This window comes from Castor canadensis, chromosome X (assembly GCF_047511655.1).
Source record: "Castor canadensis chromosome X, mCasCan1.hap1v2, whole genome shotgun sequence".
NCBI classification, from domain to species: domain Eukaryota; kingdom Metazoa; phylum Chordata; class Mammalia; order Rodentia; family Castoridae; genus Castor; species Castor canadensis.
This window is the reverse complement of record NC_133405.1, coordinates 34,390,137-34,410,872: the sequence shown is the minus strand read 5'-3', so window position 1 is coordinate 34,410,872 and position 20,736 is coordinate 34,390,137. Positions and strand designations below refer to the sequence as shown.

The 20,736-nt window shown below is 39.9% G+C and overlaps 1 protein-coding gene and 1 long non-coding RNA gene across 4 annotated transcripts in view; one reads left to right on the top strand and one right to left on the bottom strand.

The window, feature by feature from the left end:
• Tmem255a (transmembrane protein 255A) overlaps positions 1–20,736 on the bottom strand; it is a 49,509-nt gene that overhangs the window by 11,884 nt on the left and 16,889 nt on the right. Inside the window, exons 4-8 of one of the 3 annotated variants that reach the window (XM_074064059.1) lie at positions 19,402–19,491; positions 14,666–14,734; positions 13,178–13,249; positions 12,677–12,765; positions 4,410–4,569 (exon numbers count right to left, since the gene is read on the bottom strand). In XM_074064059.1, coding sequence (XP_073920160.1) covers positions 4,410–4,569; positions 12,677–12,765; positions 13,178–13,249; positions 14,666–14,734; positions 19,402–19,491 — 480 coding nt within the window. Of the gene's footprint in view, positions 1–4,409; positions 4,573–12,676; positions 12,766–13,177; positions 13,250–14,665; positions 14,735–19,401; positions 19,492–20,736 lie in introns of all 3 variants that reach the window. The other 2 variants (XM_020152208.2, XM_020152209.2) reach the window with 2 other exon arrangements.
• On the top strand, positions 242–20,177 carry LOC141419893 (uncharacterized). Its single transcript, XR_012444622.1, has 4 exons — positions 242–466; positions 9,356–9,485; positions 16,003–16,300; positions 16,655–20,177. It is a non-coding gene; the product is annotated as an uncharacterized lncRNA (long non-coding RNA).

Genomic DNA, 20,736 nt, shown 5'->3' with positions numbered 1-20,736 from the left:
CTTTCATGTCATAGATTCGTCTTCCATTCATGCAGATAATCAAGAGCTGCCTAAAAGACCAAACTTTCTTCATTCCAGTACATATCTATATCACATTCACACAGAGCAGAGAGAGCAAAACCTTCCTCTCAAGTTGTGAAAATATGTGGGCAGGCTTTGGCAGTGGCACAGGCAACCATGTTAGGGTGTTGACAGGAGAAACTGTTACAGCAAGTTTCAACACAGTTCTGTTGCTCCGTTTCTTGGAGTAGGTTACTGTTTTATAACTCTAGGAGGTTTGAAGAGCTGCAAACCTCAATCATTATAATGCAGCTCACAGGCAAAAGCAATGTTTGTCAGTCTCTCTAGTGTGTGTGAGAGAGCTGAGATCTTGACCATTCCAAAGGCTGGCTTGCTTTACAGAGGAAGAACTTTTAGAAATGCCCTTACCTCTCCACCAGAATTCTAAGAAGAAATTTCACCCTTGGTAAGTACCAGAAATCATATTCCCTTGGTCTTTTGTGCATTTAAAACACATCCTCCCAGCTCTTATAAAATGAAACTAGTACTTCTATCCAAATAAACTAAGCCTAACTATGGAAAAACAATCATACAATGTAAAAGATTTTTGTGTTCAGTGAGCCAGGGGTCCAGGATCAAGAAGACTGAAGGAGTGTAGCAAAGCCACTAGAAAGAAGAGAGTCAGGGACTGACAGTATAGAAAAAAATGACAGGGCAACGAGAGAGAAAGAGGATGACAGAGTGATGCAAAGGGTGAAATAAACAGTTTGGGCAAGGATGAAGCAAAAGAGATAGCCCAAGATAATGGTCTAGTTGTGTTTTAAACCAATAATTCTGATTTTACAACAGATATGGCCTTGTCTCTATTTATGTGCACATATAGGAGTATATATGTGTGTGTGTGTTTCTGTTAAAATTCTGGGGCTTAAGTTGTAAGAGCCCTGTTCTGAGCTCTAGTCAAACAAAAAGTTATTAGGTGGCACAGGAAATTGTGAAAGCAATCTTGCCTGAACAAAACTGAGTCTATTTTGGGACAATGATTGTGGAATAAAGACATCAGAGACAGCAATTAGTAGAAAATGGCAGGATATATTCACCTTTTAAAGATTCATCTTAAATCTTCATATCTTTGGTAAACAGACACTGAATCAAAAATTTCCTTAAGATTATTTTAACCAAGCATCTCTGATCACAGAATGAAGAAATCCCTTTTTTCCTTTTAGGATCCCACAACTCTGGACATGGTGGCTCCTAGCCCATTTGGTTGAAGGCTGCCAGCTTACAGCACTTAGCTCCTGTACTTACTCCCTGGAAATAGCTTTCATCAGCCAGTACCCCTGGGCTCCCTACAGATCCCCAGGGTACTCTACTCAAGGAGGAGACACACAAGTCACCAACCATGTTTGGACTTAGGCCAATGATTTTATTTAGGCTCACTTGGTTAATGTGCCAGGACTGTCTGCATCATCTTCTCATTTTAATAAATTGATCTATGTTATGGTCCCTCTCTAGAGTTTTCTCATCCCATGAATCAAATATCTTCTCCTCTGATCTTTGCTCTTGTCTTTCGTTTTCCCCATGAGTCCTTGAGAGAGTTACCAAATTTGGCATTTAATAATGCTTGGTATTTCGCTCAATCTCCACTCTAACTGTTAAAGAAGTTCCCAACTGTTGGAAACAGCTTTCTTTTAATTCATTTTAATTAAAACAACTAAACAAATTAGGTAATGTTTGTTACAATGGTTGTTAGAACTAGAAAGGTCTAACCAAGTGCTAGGAACAGCAGGGATAGAGTAGAAAGAGTAAGGGATCTGGCATGTGACAAATCTGATCTGGGCTTCTGTCCCAGTTCTGTTACTTAGCTCTAGGCAAATCACTTGACCCCTCTTGGCCAGTTTCCTCATCCGTTAAATGGGGACAGTAATATCTATCTCATAAGATAGTAATAGTGAAGATAAAAAAAAAAGTAAATGTGCAAAAGCACTTTGTAAGGAGTAAAGGGCCATTATTGCACCTATCCTGACAGACCCTCAACAAACTCCTTTTTCCTCTGTACATCAAAAATAACTGAAATTAAGAATTCAGAGACAAACATACACATTTGAGGTTAACTAATTTTTTTTGTTGTTGGTGGTACTGGGGTTTGAATTCAGGGCCTCATGCTCGCTAGGCAGGCGCTCTATCACTTGAGCTATTCCTCCAGCCCAGATTAACTGATTTTTGACAAGCAGCCTAAGATCTAAAATGAGGAAAGAACAAGCTCTTGAACAAATGTGCTGAGACAACTGGGCATCCACAAGCAAAAGAATGAAGTTGCATTCCCACCTCACACGAAAAATTAAATCAAAATAGAAAAAGACCTAAATATAATAGCTAAAACTATACAACTCTTAGGAAAAAAAGGCGGGGGGGGTGGGTGGAATCTTCATGACCTTCAATTTGGCAATGGATTCTTAGATACAATACCAAAACCATGAGCAACGACATGATTGATAACCAGACTTCATTAAAATTAAAAACTTTTGGGCATCAAAGGACATTATCAGGAAAGTGAAGAGACAAGCCATAGAATGGGAGAAAATATTTGTAAATCATATATTTGATGAGGGACTAGTATCTGCAATATATATAGAATTCTTACAATTCAGTGACAAAAGAAAAACATTTAAAAAACGGGCAAAGCTGGATGTGGTGGTGCATGCCCAGAATTCCAGCACTTGGAAGGCAGAGGCAGGAAGATAATGAGGTCCAGGCAGCCTGGGCTACATAGAGAGACCCCGTCTAAATAAATAAATAAAGCAAAGAACTTAAATAAGCATTTCTCCAAAGAAATTATACAAATTACCTACAGGACACAAAAGATGTCTGATATCATTGGCCATTAGGAAAAGGAAATCAAAAACACAATGAGTTAACACTTTGTAACCACTAGAATGGCTATATTTTTTTACAGTCTAGGGTCAAATTACAAACTGCCTTTCAAGGTCCTGCTTTTTGGAGACCCCCCAAATAGTACAGAAACAGCCAAGGGCTTAGGAGCTTCCTGTCTTATTGCTATAGTCAAAAGAAAACCCCTTTTAGGCACAAAATAATTTTCTAAGCATATGTGCAGGGATTCATTTAAAGCAGTGGTGCTCAACAATAGCTACAGACAAAATCACCTGGGGAGCTTAAAGGGCTAAGGGAGAGTAATGGAATGGGTTAAATGGATCAAAGTAAATTATAGCCACAGTGGGCATACATTGAGACACCCCTTTGAACATCAACTTAAATATTAATAACGAAAGACAGGACTGTAAAATAGGCACAGTGTGTGGGGGGGGGTTACTACAGGGAGGAGGAGAGGGTGAATGAAGGAGATTAAGGTGACGGTATATGGTTGATGGACCTCATATACTTATATGAAATAGAACAAAGAAACCTCTTGCAATTGCTTTAAGTGGGATTGGGAAGCGTTGAGGGGGAGAGATGATGGGGGCAATGTAACTAGTGTACAATATATGTCACTATGAATCCGTTATATGGGGGGGTATAACAAATATATCCTAATAAAATTTTTTTACAAAATCACTGATGCCTGAGCTTCAGTTTAGACCAGCTAAATCAGAATCTCTGGAGAAGGGACCTAGGCATGTGGACTTTTGTTTTGGGGTTTTTATAAAGTATATCAGATGATTACCAATTTAGCAAATAATTGCTTAGAAATAATATAAACACAAAGAAAGGAGGGTATCTACTGTTAAAGAGGGAGCATGTACTGGGTACTGAGTGCTGTGGTGCCTTTGTACACACACACACACACACACACACACAAAATGAAAAAGATTTCAAAGAGAGGAAGAAGGGGAATGTGATGTGGGTAGCTGAGGTTGAGACTGAAAACAAGACCTGGCAAACAGCTAGCCTAGGGCCGCCTCTTTAGATGCAAAAAGGAAAGAGCCTAGATGCTCTTATTGGAGAAACTACTGGGTGGAATTCCTGGAGAGGGGAAGACTAGCATTAATTTTACCTACAGCTATAAAACCTCTTTCCTTCCTTCTCTTCCAAAGACTGTTAAGGGGAAAACTAACCAAGCAGGTTTCTACTAAAAGTGTCAGGGAGGGACTATGATAGTCTGTTTACATTATCACAATGAGTGGGGGAACTAAAAACACTCTCTCACCTCCCATTCCACCCCCAAAATGTGCCTGAAGAACACAGGTAATTCATGTTAACAAGAAATATTCGCCGACAGATGACATTATGTGGCTCCTTCAACTTGAAATGTTTAAAGGCAGCTATGTCCTTAAAGCAATTGCTTCTGATTCCTTCCTTCAAAATATAGGTCTCCATTGCCTCAAACTGTCTACCCTTGTTCCCTACCTTAACAGGCAAATTTGGTAAAATGGAATGTCATTTTCCTTCCTTACCATATCCTTAAAGCCTCCCAGGACTGCGGCAGTGATGATGCCCAGGAACAAGCCGACAATGTTGAGGATAGTGGCAGACCAGAGCAGGTGATAGAGGTGGATAATGTCCTGGCAGCTGCTAACATCAATGTATTCATAGTAGCCACCGGTGATCTCCACCCTGCTACATAGAGAGGAGCACACTGCAGTCATTCCTCTGGCAGCGAACTATTCCCACAAAGATTTGGCTACCATGCAGTTCATTTAACAAATACTAGTGGGCAGGTGGGGAGCTGTTGCAAAGGGTATCCTGTTAATGCACTTGGGGAGCAAGAAGACACTGTAATAAATCAAAGTGTGATTGTTGTTTATCTAAAACACAAAACAAAAAATTCTGTAATCATCACTAACACTAATCCTAGAGAACATTTATTGACACTACCTACCAGGGACAGTGCTAAGTATTTTACAGACGTGAATTCCTTAAATCTGTACTGTCCAGTATGGTAGCTACTAGCCACATGTGGCTGTTTAAATTTAAATTAGGCCGGTCTGGGGTACAGAGCTCAAGTAGTAGAGCACCTGCCTAGCAAGAGCATAGGCCTTGAGTTTAAACCTCAGTACCACCACAAAAAAAAACCCTAAATTTTAAGCTAAGTAAAACTTAGAGTTCAGCTGTTTAGTCTCACACACGCTTCAGATGCTATATAGCCACATGTAGCTAATGGACAGAGCAAATTACCAAACATTTCCAGCTATGGGCTGAAAATATTTTTAAAATTGTGGCTGTACTGAATATGTACAGACTTTTTTCTTGTAATTATTCCCTAAACACAAATATAACAACTATTTACATAGCATTTACATTGTATTGGGTATTATAAGTACAATTATTTAAGTACAATTAAATAAGTAAATTATTTAAGATAATTTAAATTATATAGGAGGCTGAATGTAGGTCATATGTGAATATGCCATTTTATATAAGGGACTTGAGCATGTGTGGATTTTGATATCAGTACAGAAGGGGCTAGAACCAATCTTCCCCCTATACCAAGGGACAACTGACATAACTGTATTTGTAGATAGGTCTTTTAGAAGATAATTAAATTTAAATGTGGTCTTCAGGGTGGCAGTTGTCATCTGGTAGGTTTGGTAGCCTTATAAGAGGGAGAGATCTAGAGAGTTCCACCAGAAGCGCCCCTGCTGGCACCCTGATCTCAGACTTCCCAGCCTCTGAAATTGTGAGAAAAGGAATTTCTGCTGTTAAAGGCAGATGGTCTTTGGTACTTTGTTATGGCAGCCCAAGCAGACTAACACATTAACCTTCTCGAATTCCTCTGTAGTCACCCATTGCTATGTGCAATAGCTTTACTGATGTACTAACTTCATTATTCCTTGCCCCCCCACAACTTGAATATGATCTCCATGAGGGCAAGGACTTGGTTAATTTTGCTCACTGACATTTATTTGGTGCAGCATAAATACCTATTGAATTAATTATTTTTTTTTTTTAGGTTTTTTTAAAAATATATTTTTATTTTCAGTTGAAGTAGTAATTGTACCTGTTTATAAACAAAGTGTGATATTTCAGTATATATGTATAATATGTAATGATCAGATTAGGATAATTAATATATCTTATCCCTTCAGACATTTATCGCTTTTGTTGAAAACATTTGGAATCCTCCCAACTAGCTGTTTTGAAATACTCAATTGTTGTTAACCATAGTTCTCCTTGTAGATAAGTTTTTGCTTATCTACATACACATGCTTTATCATTTTGTTTTTTTTTTTTTTCTTCTTTTTTTTTTTTTTTGAAATATTTATTTTTTTATTTTTTTATTTTTTTCATTTTTCTTTTATTTTGAATTAATTAAATGAAAGTTCATAGCCTCCTGGATGCTGCAAAGTAGTTTACAACTTGGCCACTGGAATTGATAATGAATCTGAAATATGGTGGTTCTTAAAATTAAACTCACAACCAAATACCCCAGCATCAGGATGGTTATTACATGTGACTTCTGTTATAAGAACACCAAAAACAAAAAAGAAAAAAAATCAAGTGTTGCTAGGCATTGTGGTGCACATGCATAATCCCAGCACTTGAGAAGCTGAGGCAGGAGGATCACAAGTTTGAGATCAGCCTGGGCTACATGAAACCCTGTCTCAATAAAATCCCTCAAAAATCAAAGGTTAGTCTCCAAAATGAACCAGGGAGAGATTATTCATGTAAGAAAATATTTAAAACTTCACAAATCAATTTATCTTAGAATTTTCTAGAATCAATTTCTCTAAGCAATTGAAATCAGTGTGGTTACAGGACAGACTGGTTCAGAATCATCAGTGTTTGTATCTTTGTGTGACTGCCTGTGTCACTGTGCTATTTATGTGTGCCTATGAGTGTCTCTGGGTGTATTTGTGCAAGTGTTTTGGAGAAAAAGATGGCATGGTCCTAAGCCGGCACAAGTCCTACTGAATCTGACAGAATCTCTGGAGGTAGGACTCAGGAATCTGTGTTAACAAACCCATCAATGTTGGAAACCCACTGTTTCCAATAGTAAGTTTCCAAAATGGAATTTTAAAAGTGCCTCAATTCATCAGAATTTGAATTGAATTTCAATATTTTCAGGAACATGTCTGAAGAGTCCATTCATAAGCATACCTTGAGTGTCTCTTGTGAGTTGGCACTATACCAGTCCTTTGGGACAAGGAGGGAAGGGTGAACAGATTATTTACTGCTCCCAAGGCACAGATGTACAAGAACTAGTCCTTGAAAAGAGCAGGCCTGTGTGTAAGGCTGAATGTGGTATAATGGTGGCTTTTAAATTATCATTGCCTACCTCCTACAACATTAAAGGTGGTAGTACACATGGACAGGCGGTATGCCATAGAAACTCTGGAGTCAAACTGCACTGAAATCCTGGCTCTATCTTTTATTTTCTGCCTGACCCTAAGCAACTTTCTTAACTTCTCTGAGTTTGGGGAATTTAATGATAATATGCATGAAAGCAGTACTCCAGCACATAATATGAGTCCTGACCAAAACACGTAGCTACATTTTGTCCCTTCTAAGAACCACTCTTTGAGAATATAATTTAAATCTTTGAATTCTGTGTTTAAAGGCATTAATACTTTTTAAAACACAGACTTCAACATGGAGATAGGTGAGTAGTTAATTTAAGAATATTCAATAATTTTAGACTGAGAATGGGACTCAGTGGCAGAGCTCTTGCCAAGAATACATGAGTGCCTGAGTTCCATCCCCAGCACTGCAAAAAAGAAAAGCATTCAATAATTTTAGGCAAGCTATGTTTGGTTTGAATTTGAGTGGGTTTACCAGTTATTTAAATTATTAAACTGAACCAGGAAGCAAAAGAAAACTAATGCTTAGATATGATTCAGGTTTTAGCAAATTAATGTGGTTTGTTTCTGTTTGAGATTCATGATTCCATTCGATCCAGTCTCTGGGCAGAGCTTCCTCTGAAATTGTATCTTTTGCATTCCCACCACCCCCTCTCATACCTCTGAGACTGCAAGGCCCTCCTGCCAGACCCTATTGCTGCATGATTACTCTTCCTAAAAAACACTTTTTAAACTAGGACATTCATTTAATCAAAAACCTTTCCATGGCTCTCCACTACCTTCAGGAAAAAAGTGCCTAAAATCTTCTTGTACAAAATGTGGCCCCCAAATGGAGTCTACAGTCCATCTAGTCTTCAGGAGCCCCAAACTGGCTATGCTGAGTACTTATGCCAAACTTTTTCTCATATTTCTCCCCTTTCATAGAAGGTGCTGCCTTCTGTTCTCTGTTTGCCCTAATCTCTCCCACCACTCAAAGCTTCAATAGCACCTTCTTTAAGGACTCCAGTGCCCATTCATTAGCCTTTCCCTGGATTCTCACAGCTTCAGTCTATTCTTTTTAGTTTACCACATTGCATGTCAATCATTTAATTATTCATCTAATCCAATATGTACTGAGAGCCTAATCAGTGCTTTGCACTGTGCTACAACTAAGCACAAGGACACCATGATGTCTCTGTCAAAATTGTAACCTCTTGAAGGCAAGGGTCACCTCTCATATTTCTTTGAGGTTCCCTTACTGCATAGCACAGGGGTAAGATGTTAAAGATCATGGATAAATACTCAGTAAATGAGTTACTGAGTGAAAATGCTGATCATTGCATTGATCACCCAATAGCAACTTGTAACCCTTTGCTCTCCACTTGCTGAGTGGGCCTGAGAAACAGATTACCTCTCTGTGTTTCAGTTGCCACTTAATAGGAGGTAGCAGCAGATCTGGATAAGGCAGAGGGACATGCTTCTGCTCTTCAATAGCGGCCTGGGACTGTTCAGCAATTCTTGGCAGGCAGGCAGTGGCAAGGTGCCACTTCTGTGCATCTCTCTCACTGTATGTGTTCTGTACATTTTTAAGTCCTCCTCCCACAATCTCCCTGGTTAATTGAGTTTCTTAGGACAAAACTATGTCTTGTTGATAACTTTTCCTTGAGAATATCCCTTGGGTGCTGATGGAGTGGCTCAAGTGGTAGAGCACCCACTTAGCAAGCATGAGTCCCTATGTTCAAATCCCAGTACTGCCAAAAAAAGGCATGCAACCAAACAGAAAATCTATGTTTGGTTGGTACCAGTGGGAGGGGGGAGGATGTGAGTAAAGGGTGTAGGAGAGTGAATATAGTGCAAATATTGCATATACATGTATGTAAATGGGAAAATGAGACCTGCTGAAAACATTCCAAAAAATAAAAAAGCAAACCACAGATACATATGTGATGTTTCCACTTAAATAAACTCTGAAACATGCAAAACAAAAAAAGAACAGCTCTTGAAACATAGTAGGAGCTATATAAAAGTTTGTTAAAGGAAGTAATGAATAGAAGTAAGCTGTTTCATTTTGTTTCCAGCTGAGGCAGTTCACAAACCACTCCATTTTCTTTCATTTCCTTTAGGTTATACACTGAAAACCAGTGATATTGACTTGACCTCTCCAAAGATGAGTGAGCAGATGAAAGCCAGAGGTACTCTGAGAGGCAGCTGCTGAAGAGCTGTGTCCTAGAGAAGGCCACCTTCCTGCACAAGGTTAAATAGAATAATCTATGTTTGGTATTAAAAACTCACCACCCATGACGTCAACAAAGATCTGTGGGTTCGAGGGGATAGTAGAAACTCTGTTTCTATAGCACTGTACAAATGACTGCCTGACGTTTTTTTTTCCCACTTTTTTTTTCTTGGCCTCCTTTCCAGGAAATGGACTGGAGAAGCTGGCAATTGATTAAAAATAGGCTTTGTGTGAGGAAAACAAATCTGCATTTGGCAAAATTAAGGTCTCCAAGCCTCAGAATGCTTGTTGCTACTATATTTAGGCCTTGAGTTTAGGTCTCATTGGCTCTGGTTGAAAAGCCTGGGGTCAAGGAATTTTTTTCCCCTCGACTGTGAGACTGTCCCATCTTCACTCTTCATGGCCTGGGTTTATGACCTGCTGAAAAGCTAAGCAAGTCCTTTTCTACTGCCCTTGACCTTGGAATCTTAACAACACAGACTTAGAAAAGGCACTGAGAGATGCTCAGGGCTGGCCTCCAGCCATAAGGTAGGTGAAAGTCATTTCAAGGCTTGAAGATATTTTGGAGTAGTGCTTCCACAACCCCTGTAATTTTCCTAGTCTGGTATTTTCTTTTCCTGGTGAAAGGAAGTTTGTTTTGTTTCTTTTCAACAAATGTCATTCCCTTTTCATAAGCTCTTTACTCATGCCTTGCCCTATGCTGAAGTCAGGGCATATAGATAAGACTAAGTCATGTTCCCTTCACCTTTGGGAGCCCATAGTTGAACACAGATCCTCATAAACTTCTTTTATTAAAAAACAGCACTGGTAGTACTTGCTTTAAAAAGTAAAACAGTTATTATGGAGTTCAGATTGATGTGAAGATAAATAGGGTTTGAGCCTCCATTTTGAAAAAAAAGAAAATATTCGCCTGAAGGCTCAGCTAAATGGAATTTTAAAAGGATCTTGTGTATTCAGTCTTTTCAGAAACACACCCATTGCAGAAAGAAAGGTATGTCTGCAAAGGATCTGTAAGTATTCAGCCTTCTCTGTGGGCTCTCTCTCATCCAGCTCTCAGGCTCCATTCCAGGCAGCTCCCAACCCCCACTCCAGGAGGCCACGAAATAGGAAAGGAGAGATAAGCGGAGACAGAAGTGAGAGGAAAGCAGCAAGGAGAAGAGAGGAAGATAGCAACAGAAAGGATGGAAGAAGGAGGAGATAAAAAGAGAGGGAAGAATGGAGCAGGGAAGGAGGATTAAGAGAGGCAAGAAAAAAAAAGATAGCAAAATAACCCCAATTCACCTATGACCTATTTTATGTTCCTTTGATCATTTCTGGAAGGATGGGCTCAGGAAGTATAATTATAGCCAGCTCTCAATCATCTCTGCTAAGGAGGGAAGTCCTTTACAAGTGTTAGTTTTTATTACAACATGAATAATTAACACCCCATAATCCCTAAGCTTATTACAGTTTTTAAATTTCTCTCTCTCCACCACCAAACCTTTCAAGGAAATGAGACTCCTATTAGCCAAGAAAGGAAAGGGCTGAGGTGAATTCTCCTCCTGCTCCTCTCTGCTTCAGGCCTGTCAGGTCTTAATCCTCAAGCCAGAGAAGCTAGCCCCCAAATACCAAGAGCAGTGAATGTTGGGGGGGAGCTGCACCCAAGTGATGCCTCTAGATTTAGCACCATGCAGCCTCCAACCTCCTCTAATTCCTCCATTACTCCCTCTCTTGGCCCTCAGTGTTCGAACACTAAGAGTCTGAAAAAAATTATGTGTATGGGCAGGCACTGACTAACAACACTTTGTTCCACGTTACCTACGCACACATTGCTATTGATTGCACCTTCTAAATTGCTCTTAAAATATTTCCTGATTTCTACTGCCCCCAAGACAACTTAATCTAAACTCCAGTCTCTGTAGCCTGCTCTATTGCAGTGGATTCCTAGCTGCCTCCAGTTTCTAACCATTCATCTTCCATGCTGTACCTTTCAATAGCTCCCAGTTGTCTACATGGTCAAGTCCAAAGCTATTCCTGTGACCAACAGGCTTTCCAATATCTGACCCCTGGCTACAACTCTGCTCTCACTTCCTACCATACTTTCAATAACTCTCCATTCCTTACCTCCTGACAACTGCTAAGACAATCCTCCCCGCCTTTACCTGCTTTGGGTTGTCTTCTAATTTTCTACTTATCCTTTAGGTTTCAGCCCCCACATCATCTCTTCCTTGACCTTAACCTCTCTTGAAAACTCTTCCTTTCATTCATTTAGGCCACCAGAATCCTCACTACATCCACTAATCCTCATTGCACCTATCACACTATATTGATTTCAATTGTTCATAAGTCTGTCTTCTCTGCTAGTCTTTGAGCTCCACAATGCAATCTCTATATTTCTAGCACCTAAATACGTTTTTAAAGAAATAATAAGTGATATTTTGGCAATTGGAGGGCAGAGAGCCAGATAGTTATAGCAGAACTAGCACTAACCCTGCTCCTGCCTCAGGGACTTTGCACCAACCACTCTTGCTTCCCCAGATGTTTACGTAGGTTGCCTTCTCACTTCATTCAGGTCTGTGTATAAATGTCACCTTCCCAAAGAAGCATTCCCTGGTTACCTGGCTACTCTATCTAACATAAAGCATATTACACACACACACACACACACACACACACACACACCCCACCTCCACCTCCACCTTTCCCGCTTCATTTTTCTTGAGAGCATTGTATTATATATTTGTCTGTTGATTGACTCTCTTCCCTACTGGAATATAAGCTCCATGAGACAAGGACTATTTTTTGCTTGCTGCTGAATCTCCGGTGTCTAGAATAGGGCCAGGCACTGAGGAGGTGCTTAACATTTGTTGAACAATATTCAACAGTGCTGGATTTTGATTCCTAATTCTATCATTTTCAAGTTCTATTCCACCTTGAGCTACTTATCTCTTTCCTCTGAGGTTCACTTTGCTCATCTGTAAAATGAGGATAACTCTGTATACTTTGCAAGTAAGAATTAAATGAGATCAAGTATGTGAAAGTACTTAGCATGGTGCCTGGCACAAAGAAGGCAGGAAATGCAGGAATTTCCTGGAAATCTGAAACTGTAATCTGTTGACAGACCAATGTCATCTACTTCTCTGATCCCTACCATGTACTCTTCTCTACCCTTGGCTCTTCTAGTATTCATTGTGGTCAAACCATTATTCCTGTGCCTGAAGCTCATACTTACTTGCCACAGTTGTAGAGGTCACAGCAGAAGCAGGTGTTACCCCGGATGCGAGGTGTACAGAATCCACGGCTGAGGTGAGGACAGTTCACCTGAGGGTACAGAACAGTAAGAAGATGATGCCTCATCTGGATGGCAGGAAGGACCCTATGAGACTGGAAATATGAGTTAGTGACTGATGGAGACAGAAAGGATGGCTGTGAAATGAATACATCCATGAATGAGAGGGATGGGGCTTAGCAGGGAAGTGGCCAACTTGTACATGAGGCAAGTAACTTAGTGTACCTGGACTTGTGTTCAGCCTTAGCCATAACCCTTAGTGCCCCATCCCTGAAGGGTAGAGATGGACAGGAGGAAGGATAGATGGAAGGACAGACAGAAGAACAAATGGACAGTAGGGAGTAATGACAGGAAAGGAGGGGAAAGCAGGGTGCAGGAAGAAAGAGGATAAGGCGGGAAGGAAGACAGAGTGGACATCACATGCACTCTGAAGTACAATAGTACCTCTCTAGCTGCCTGGGTAAGGTTCCTCATAACCCTCGCAGAAGGAGAATTTTTGGCTGAGGAACTTATGACCTTACATAGGAAAAATAGGGTTAGGGGGACCAGGATTACAAGCAAACCTATAGAAGTCATTATAAACATCTTTACAGTCACCAAGTTAACACAAGAAAGCTATCACAATGAAATCAAGAGAATAGCTATGGCAGTTTACACACTTTAAGTTTGCAAAACATTTTTAAAAACAAAAATTAATTTCCATTTACCATCTCTTCTTTGGAAGAGATTTTCCAGTTTCCCTCCCCTATCTGGATGCAATGGAGTGTTTTACTTTGTTATAAAGAAAACTCACAGTAAATAGGCACTTTTTTTCTATATTGAGTCCTTCATCTAAATACTAACTGCCTTTCTGATAAAGTGTTAACACATACACATTTCTATTCCTCCTCTCTAACCCAAGAATATTCATAAAAATAGTAACTGTGTGGTTGATAACAGAGAAAAGAGACAAGTAGATAACAGAACCATAATAAAAGTATTTACTATGATGCCTTGGGAACAGGACTATCACTCTGATTAACTACAGGGGCAACATTTACATCGTATATTATGTAAAATGGCTTCTCCTGAAGTTGTACAATGCAGTGATCATTTTGCCTCCACTTGCCTTCCCTTTCTCTTTCAGATCACAAGGTTTTTTTTTTTTTTTCTTCTAACTATTTTCAGTGGGACTTACTTTCACTTTGAGGTTAATAGAATACCAAATTGTTAAGATTCCTGAAAACATAGGTAGAGCTTCCTTCGAAGGAATCTCTGGGTTAGAGAGGGATTGTGGTGTACTGAAATGGAAGCTCTCCAAAAATGTCACTGCCCATTGCCTCTAGTTCTATTTGAGGCAACATGGAACACAAAGAGAGATGTGTGGGGCAGGAAAGTGATAGTCTCATGTGCCTACTTAAGGATTATTAAGCTGGGTTCTTGGTGGTGATATGAGAGGGGCCAGGCTGACAGTCTGGGCCTCTCTAGAGCTTTGAGGTATACCAGGCTGCTCAGTTATCCTCATTTGTCCTCCAGGCCTTTCCAGGCTTTGCCTCTTTAGTCTAGGCCTAATGCCTTGGTGGGGCTCCAGCTTTCTTTTAGCTGGTCACTAAATCTAGGCAACTGAATCATTATCCACAGAAGAGGAGCATGCACTGTAGTCTCTATCTCTCATCTGTACCTTTTGGCATCAAAGACACACACTGGGAGGCTGCTAGTTAGGGTCATAAGGGCATCCTGTGGCCACAGAACCAAGTAAATCTGATTAGGCCTCACGAGGCTCCAACCTATGACCATGGCCTCATCAGCATTGTGCTCTGACCCACCGAACAAATCAGCTAAAGACACTTGGCAGTAAATTCAGGCTCATGAAAAGGAATAAAAGAAAAGGAGTTTCAGACAAGAAGGAGACTTTCCTGAGAGGTAAAGACATGCAGCCTCATTCTGGCTCACCTCCTCAGCTTCTTTCTGGGATGTCTTGGGGACATAGTGGCACCGGTTAGCATAGAGTGGTTTCAGATCCTGGAGAAGGAAAAACCAAACCAATGGGGTTTTGGTTTAGGAAAATAAAACAAGAGCCCTGTTTGGTAATAAATTATTTGAACACACACACACACACACACACACACACACACACACATACACACACACACATACATACCAAGTAGTAGGTTGAGTTAATTTCTGAAAGTTGCTCACCTAAGGAGCCTGAGAACATAAGGATCAGACAAAAATGTTCTAATAACTGTTTTCTATTGAATTACTTAGTTAATGAGAATTTAGGAAATTGGCTGAGAAACAAGTTACTTGAAATTTCCCCTCTGTTCTCTTTTATTGTTAGTCTTTGTCTTCTTGCAAACAGTCCCCAGGGAATAAGATTCAAAATTCCAGGTTATTGCAACATTACACTTCCAAAGAGAGAGAGCACAGCTCCAACAATGAGGTCTCATTATCACCTGGGGACTGGTCGAGGGCTGGCTGACTTGTACTTCCTGCTGTCATTTCCACAGCTTTTCAGAAGGAAGAACTCCTGGAGGAAGGGCAGCTACTGAGATTGCTGTAGGTTCTAACTCCATTGAACTATATGAGGTATTTCCCTCACCTACACAACTTAGATAAAGCCACTGAACTCTGAAAATACTCTCAAAGCCTAGAAAACTAATGTGGAGCTCAAAGACAGTTGATTTACCCTGCTGGCTTAGGATGGTGAGGGAGTGCTCAGGCATGAGGGTTGAGAAGAGCAGACAGACAAAAGCCAGGGATGCCTCAAACTGTAGCCAGGAGATGCTGTCACTTTCAGAGCTGATGCTAAACATCCCCTGAGTGGTAGAGGGCTTAAGCCAAAGTCAGTTAGGACAAGACAATAGTTTATGCAAATTAACCTTAGGGGTTTGGTCCAAGAGCCCAGGCAGAGGAAATTTATCTTTTGCCTCTCTTCTTTCTGCCTCCACTTCTCTTGCTGTCTCCAATCCTGTAGCTGCTTTTTCACACACATGTGATTTAGAATTTCTTGTACTTAGCACTGAAGAGCCTCCTGCCTCTTAGCCAGTGCCTTCATAAAGGGCCTAGGACTTTCCATCAGCTCTTTCTACATGGATTCTCAGTGTTGTGAAAGTACATTGCCATTAGCTCAATCTGGAGTCGGGCTGGAAAAGAATGAGGATTCCCATGCTTACAGCCAGCAGAGTTTATTTTCCATGTTTGGGTAATAGCAGAATCATTATTATTCTACTGAAGAAGAGGCTTAATATGCTGGTCATAGCCCTCATGATCTTCTGGTTTCTCAAAAGGCATTCAGTCACCATGTGCCCTAAATGAAGACAGACATCTATGCTGATCTCCCATTTGCTGATTTTGACTCCTGGTCTTCATTGAGAGCCAACAAGAGAAGAAAGAGCAGGCAATTTGGAAGTGAGAAGAGGTCATTCAGCTAAGGCTTGCAACCTCTTTAACCTGGAGAGCCACCAACTTCTGTGGGAAGGGATGGAAATGGAAACTGCTTTATGTTGAATATCTACTCTGTGCCAGGCCCTTGTAGGGCATATTCACAGCCATTATTTAATTTCATCCTCATGCTGATTCTGAAAGGTAGGTTATTATTATATACATTTGGAAGAGAAAGAAACTGTGGCACCGGAAAGTAAAGCGACTTTTTCAGCTTGTGATTGGCCATAGGCAAGAAAGTGGGAAAGGAGGGAAATATGAAACAAAAAAGGGAAAGAACAAGGCACATATACAGGGATGTGTGAGAAGGTAAGTTTAAAAGGAAGTTCAGATACACTTAAGGCAAAGAAACATGGCAAGATAGTAAAGGGCCTCAACAACATGATAGGCTGGTTCTAACCACCCAAGTTGTGCTAGGGTCCAAATGTGCCTTTCATTTAACTTGGCTAACAGACATCACCATCAGCTAATAAAATCTCCTTTCTCAAAACACTTTAGGTGCCAATAAGGACTGTCAGATGACTTAAGGCGGGTGCAGAGTAAGAAGAATCATTTATCCAGCCTTATGCCAAATTTCTGGATCAAGTGCTGTAATACAAATACTACCTGCAGGTTGTACAGAGGGACCTAGATTTAGAGGCAAGTACGTAGCCATAATAGGAAAATTTTCAGTAAATAGAAATTGGGCTTTTTCCCATTTCCTTTCACTAAAGTCAATGGTCAAAAATGTTAGGAGTGTTGGAAATTCAAATTGAAACATAACGAGATACTGCCTCATACCCAACTAGTTGGTGAGGATGTGGAGAGATCAGAATCCTCATGCATTGCTGGTGAGAATGCAAAACAGCCACTTTCAAAAGGTCTGGAAGTTCCTCAAGCAATGAAATATAGTTATCATATGGCCAAGCAATTCCAATCCTAGATGTAAAGGAGATGAACACGAAAACATATGTTCATGCAGAAACTTGTCCAGGAATGTCTATAGCAGCATTATGCATTATAGTAAAAAAATGGACACAACCAAAATGTCCATCAAATGGAGGATGGACAAATAAAGCGTAGCATATCCACACAATGAAACCTGTTAAGCCATAAAAACATGGATAAACCTTGAAAACATTATAGTAAATAAAAGAAGCCAATCACAAAAGTCCACATATTAAAGGATTCCATTAGAATGAAATGTCTAGAATAGGGATATCTACAGAAAAGGAAAGTATATTAGTGGTTGCTTAGGGCTGGGGAGAATGCAGAGGTAGGGATGTAAAAGGTCAAGGATATGGGGTGCGTTTTTTTGAGATGATAAAAATCTCCTTAAATTAACTGATGGTTGCACATAACTGTGAATATACTAAAAAACATTGAATTATCCTCTTTAAATGAGTGAGTTGTACAGAATATTAACAGTATCTCAATAAAGGTATTTTTTAAATATTAGGAGTGGAAGGAGGGAAAAGAAGGAAGCCATTTTAGTTCATGATGCCATCAAAATCTCCTGCAGGCTTCTTAGCCAATAGGCCTATGTTGCCATGGAGACTGCCTCAGAATGAATACTGCTCGTCAAATGGGGATAATAATGCTTGCCCTACATATCTCAAAGGATTGCCATGGGTCTCAAATGAGATAATAGATGTGAAGACACATTAAAAAGCTAAATGGACTACACAAAAACAAGGAATTAGTGTTATTAAGATGGCTCCTATTGAATACAAAATAGCAGGCATACTATGATTGACTACAACTATGCTACAAAAATAGGCATATATTCAGAGGGTAATATGCAAAGAACTGTTACACTAGGTTGATAGAATTGTAACTGATAAGGGTTACTGATGTGTCATTTGCCTTTTTAAGAAGGAAAAAATGAATGCTCTCAGCTAAAATGAGAAGGGATAAGTCTGAACTTATATTTATATTCCTGGCCCTGAAAGAAAATCAAGCAAAGGTCCTGTCTCTCCCACCTCTTATGTTTTTCCCCTGCCCATAAATTGTTTCCCGAGACACTCTTTCAGAGACTAGGTGACAGCATTGACCATGTGAGTTCCTTAATCTTGGTAAATGAGGAACTGACTCTCCTGTCTGAAAAGAGGATCCAAGAAGGAGCTAGAATTAAAATAATGATGTCTCAAATAATCCTGACCAAGATCCAGCCATACCCTTGACACTTTCTCAGATGACCTTAACAATTAGCCAATCACTACAATGGAATAAAACATCATTTGACTCACAGAAAATTCTGACAATTTAATTTTGTTCTAATTCAGTTTAAGAAACATAATTACCAATAGTAATGAGATATTTCTATCTTCAAGATTAGTTCAGTTAAAAAACATGGCCCATTGAGTTTGTTATGGGGACTCAATAAGTTGCTGTGGCTCACTCTTGATTTTGGCCAGATCAGGACTACTTTATGGTTCCCTAGGCCCAAGGCACTTTTGTCTTTGTGGACTCCTTCTTCCATTAAAAAGTATTTTTAAATGATATTTTATTTTTGTTAACTATATTTTATGACTGCATTGGTATAAAGACAAATATATTTATATTATATACTAGTATGTTTTTCAACTTAAAAATTTATCATATTTTCTTCCTATTTGAAAAGAAATAGGCCCTTAAAGTACTATGGGTCCTAGGCACTTTGCTCACCATGCTTAATTGGGAAGTTGGCCCTGGGCCAAACATCTGAAATAGCATGAAGCAGAAAGCATTAAAAGAGGGACAAGGGCTCACTAGCCCTGTTGTAGGAACAGCAAAGTTTGAGTATCTGATGAAAGGTGACTCTCTTCTCACAATCTGCTCTTGTAGCTGTTAAAGGAAAAGTCAGCCACGGAAAACTTCAATGATTACAGAAAATCATGTGGCTCCCTGTTGCTCTCCTTCTACCCTCAAAACTAGTTCCAAGTCATTCCCTTGTCCCTAACCTTTGTTGCATTTCTAAATATTACATATATGTCAAAGGCCTAGCTCTAACCCTTCCACCACTGGAAAGCCTTCCCTGACCTCTGCAGTCCAAGTCAGATTTGAGTTTGTACTGCCAGTTTGGATTCAGTTCTCTAGATGCTTATGTATCTTTGGTGTTCTCACTCTGACTGTCAGCTCTTAAGGAAAAGGACCCTGCCTTCAACCTTGTATGTATCCCTCAAAGCCCTAAGCACAGCAATGTTCAGCGCTAAACATCCAGCACACATTCAATGGAGCCTTTCAGTGTTGCACATTTACTTCAACCCAGTGCTAATAATACTTACAATGTGTCTGGCAGCAAAGACCCCATCAACTATGGCACAACAAAAAGCCGCAATCACACCAAAGCTAATAAACACGATAGAAGCCACCAGCTGCAGAAGAAAACAAAAGTGTCTGTTAGCCTTCTACTCTCTCTGCTTCTAGAGACTAGGTGACCCCCAAGAGACTTCCAACCAAAGCAGAAGTCTAGCCTACCACCAATGGGGATGCTCTTTTCAGTCACGCAGGATGAGTAGAAGTGAGGGTAGGTGAGGAGGGAAAGAAGGAGTAACTGAAGCACTTTTATATTTTTAGGAAACACTGAGAAATTCACCCAGTAGGCACCAAATGATAAGAAGGCTTGCTGGTGTCCAGCATGCCGTCCATAGCGGCATTTGACTGCATTGCTCTTCAGAGCATCCTGAGACTCAGAAAAGTATTGGATCTTTGATATCACGTAATCCAGCCCTCAATTTTATTTACATGAAAATGGAGGCACTGTCAGAGGAAGTGGTGTTCCCAGGGTCTCCACCTAGTCTATGCTAGAGTCTGGTCCCAGGAACTCTATTCCAGCATTCTTTGTACCCCTAACACTGGTACTTGATGGCATAGTTAACTCTGAAGATGAAAAGAGTGATTCTGAGGCCTGATTCTGATGGTCTTGTGCATCATTGAAGAAAGAGGACATTCAACTCGCTAAAACTTAAATGTTAGAGACATTTTACAAAGGTTGAAGTCTGTGAAACTGATCAATTCTATGTGATATTTACAGAAATTTTGAATAAATTTTTTGCTTGAACCAGACTTCCCTATTTATTAATCATGTTAGATGACAGAAATTTTCCTAAAATATTATCTTCTATTACTATACTGTAACCAAATGTATTGCCTTGAGGTATTTCAAGGTTCCTCAAAGGCAAGGATAGATGCTGCTTGAGCCACTGTCACTTGGTTTTGTTCACTCTTAGAACTACATGGAATTAGCATTCTTCTTTCTTAAAGTTTTTTTTGGGAGGGGGAGGGCAGAAGAGGTGGAAATATTATGACATCAAGCTATTATCCAGGGGGAAAGAAGAAACCAAAGCCAAGGACACCCTAGGGTTCTCCCACTTCAGTAGACTAGAAGGAAATACTTTCCTCCTTTGGGAGTTATTCATAAACCTCTCTCCATAAATCTCACTTCACATCACTACAAATAATTGGTAAATAATGGATGAACGATGTCATGAAATTGGCAATATTAGCTGCTATGATCAGCTCTACAATTAAAACTCCTCCATTATTTTGAATAATTTAGGTCCAAAGTGCAAACACAACTGGCAGGGAAGAGAGTCCAGGTGAAATGGAAGAAGAAAACT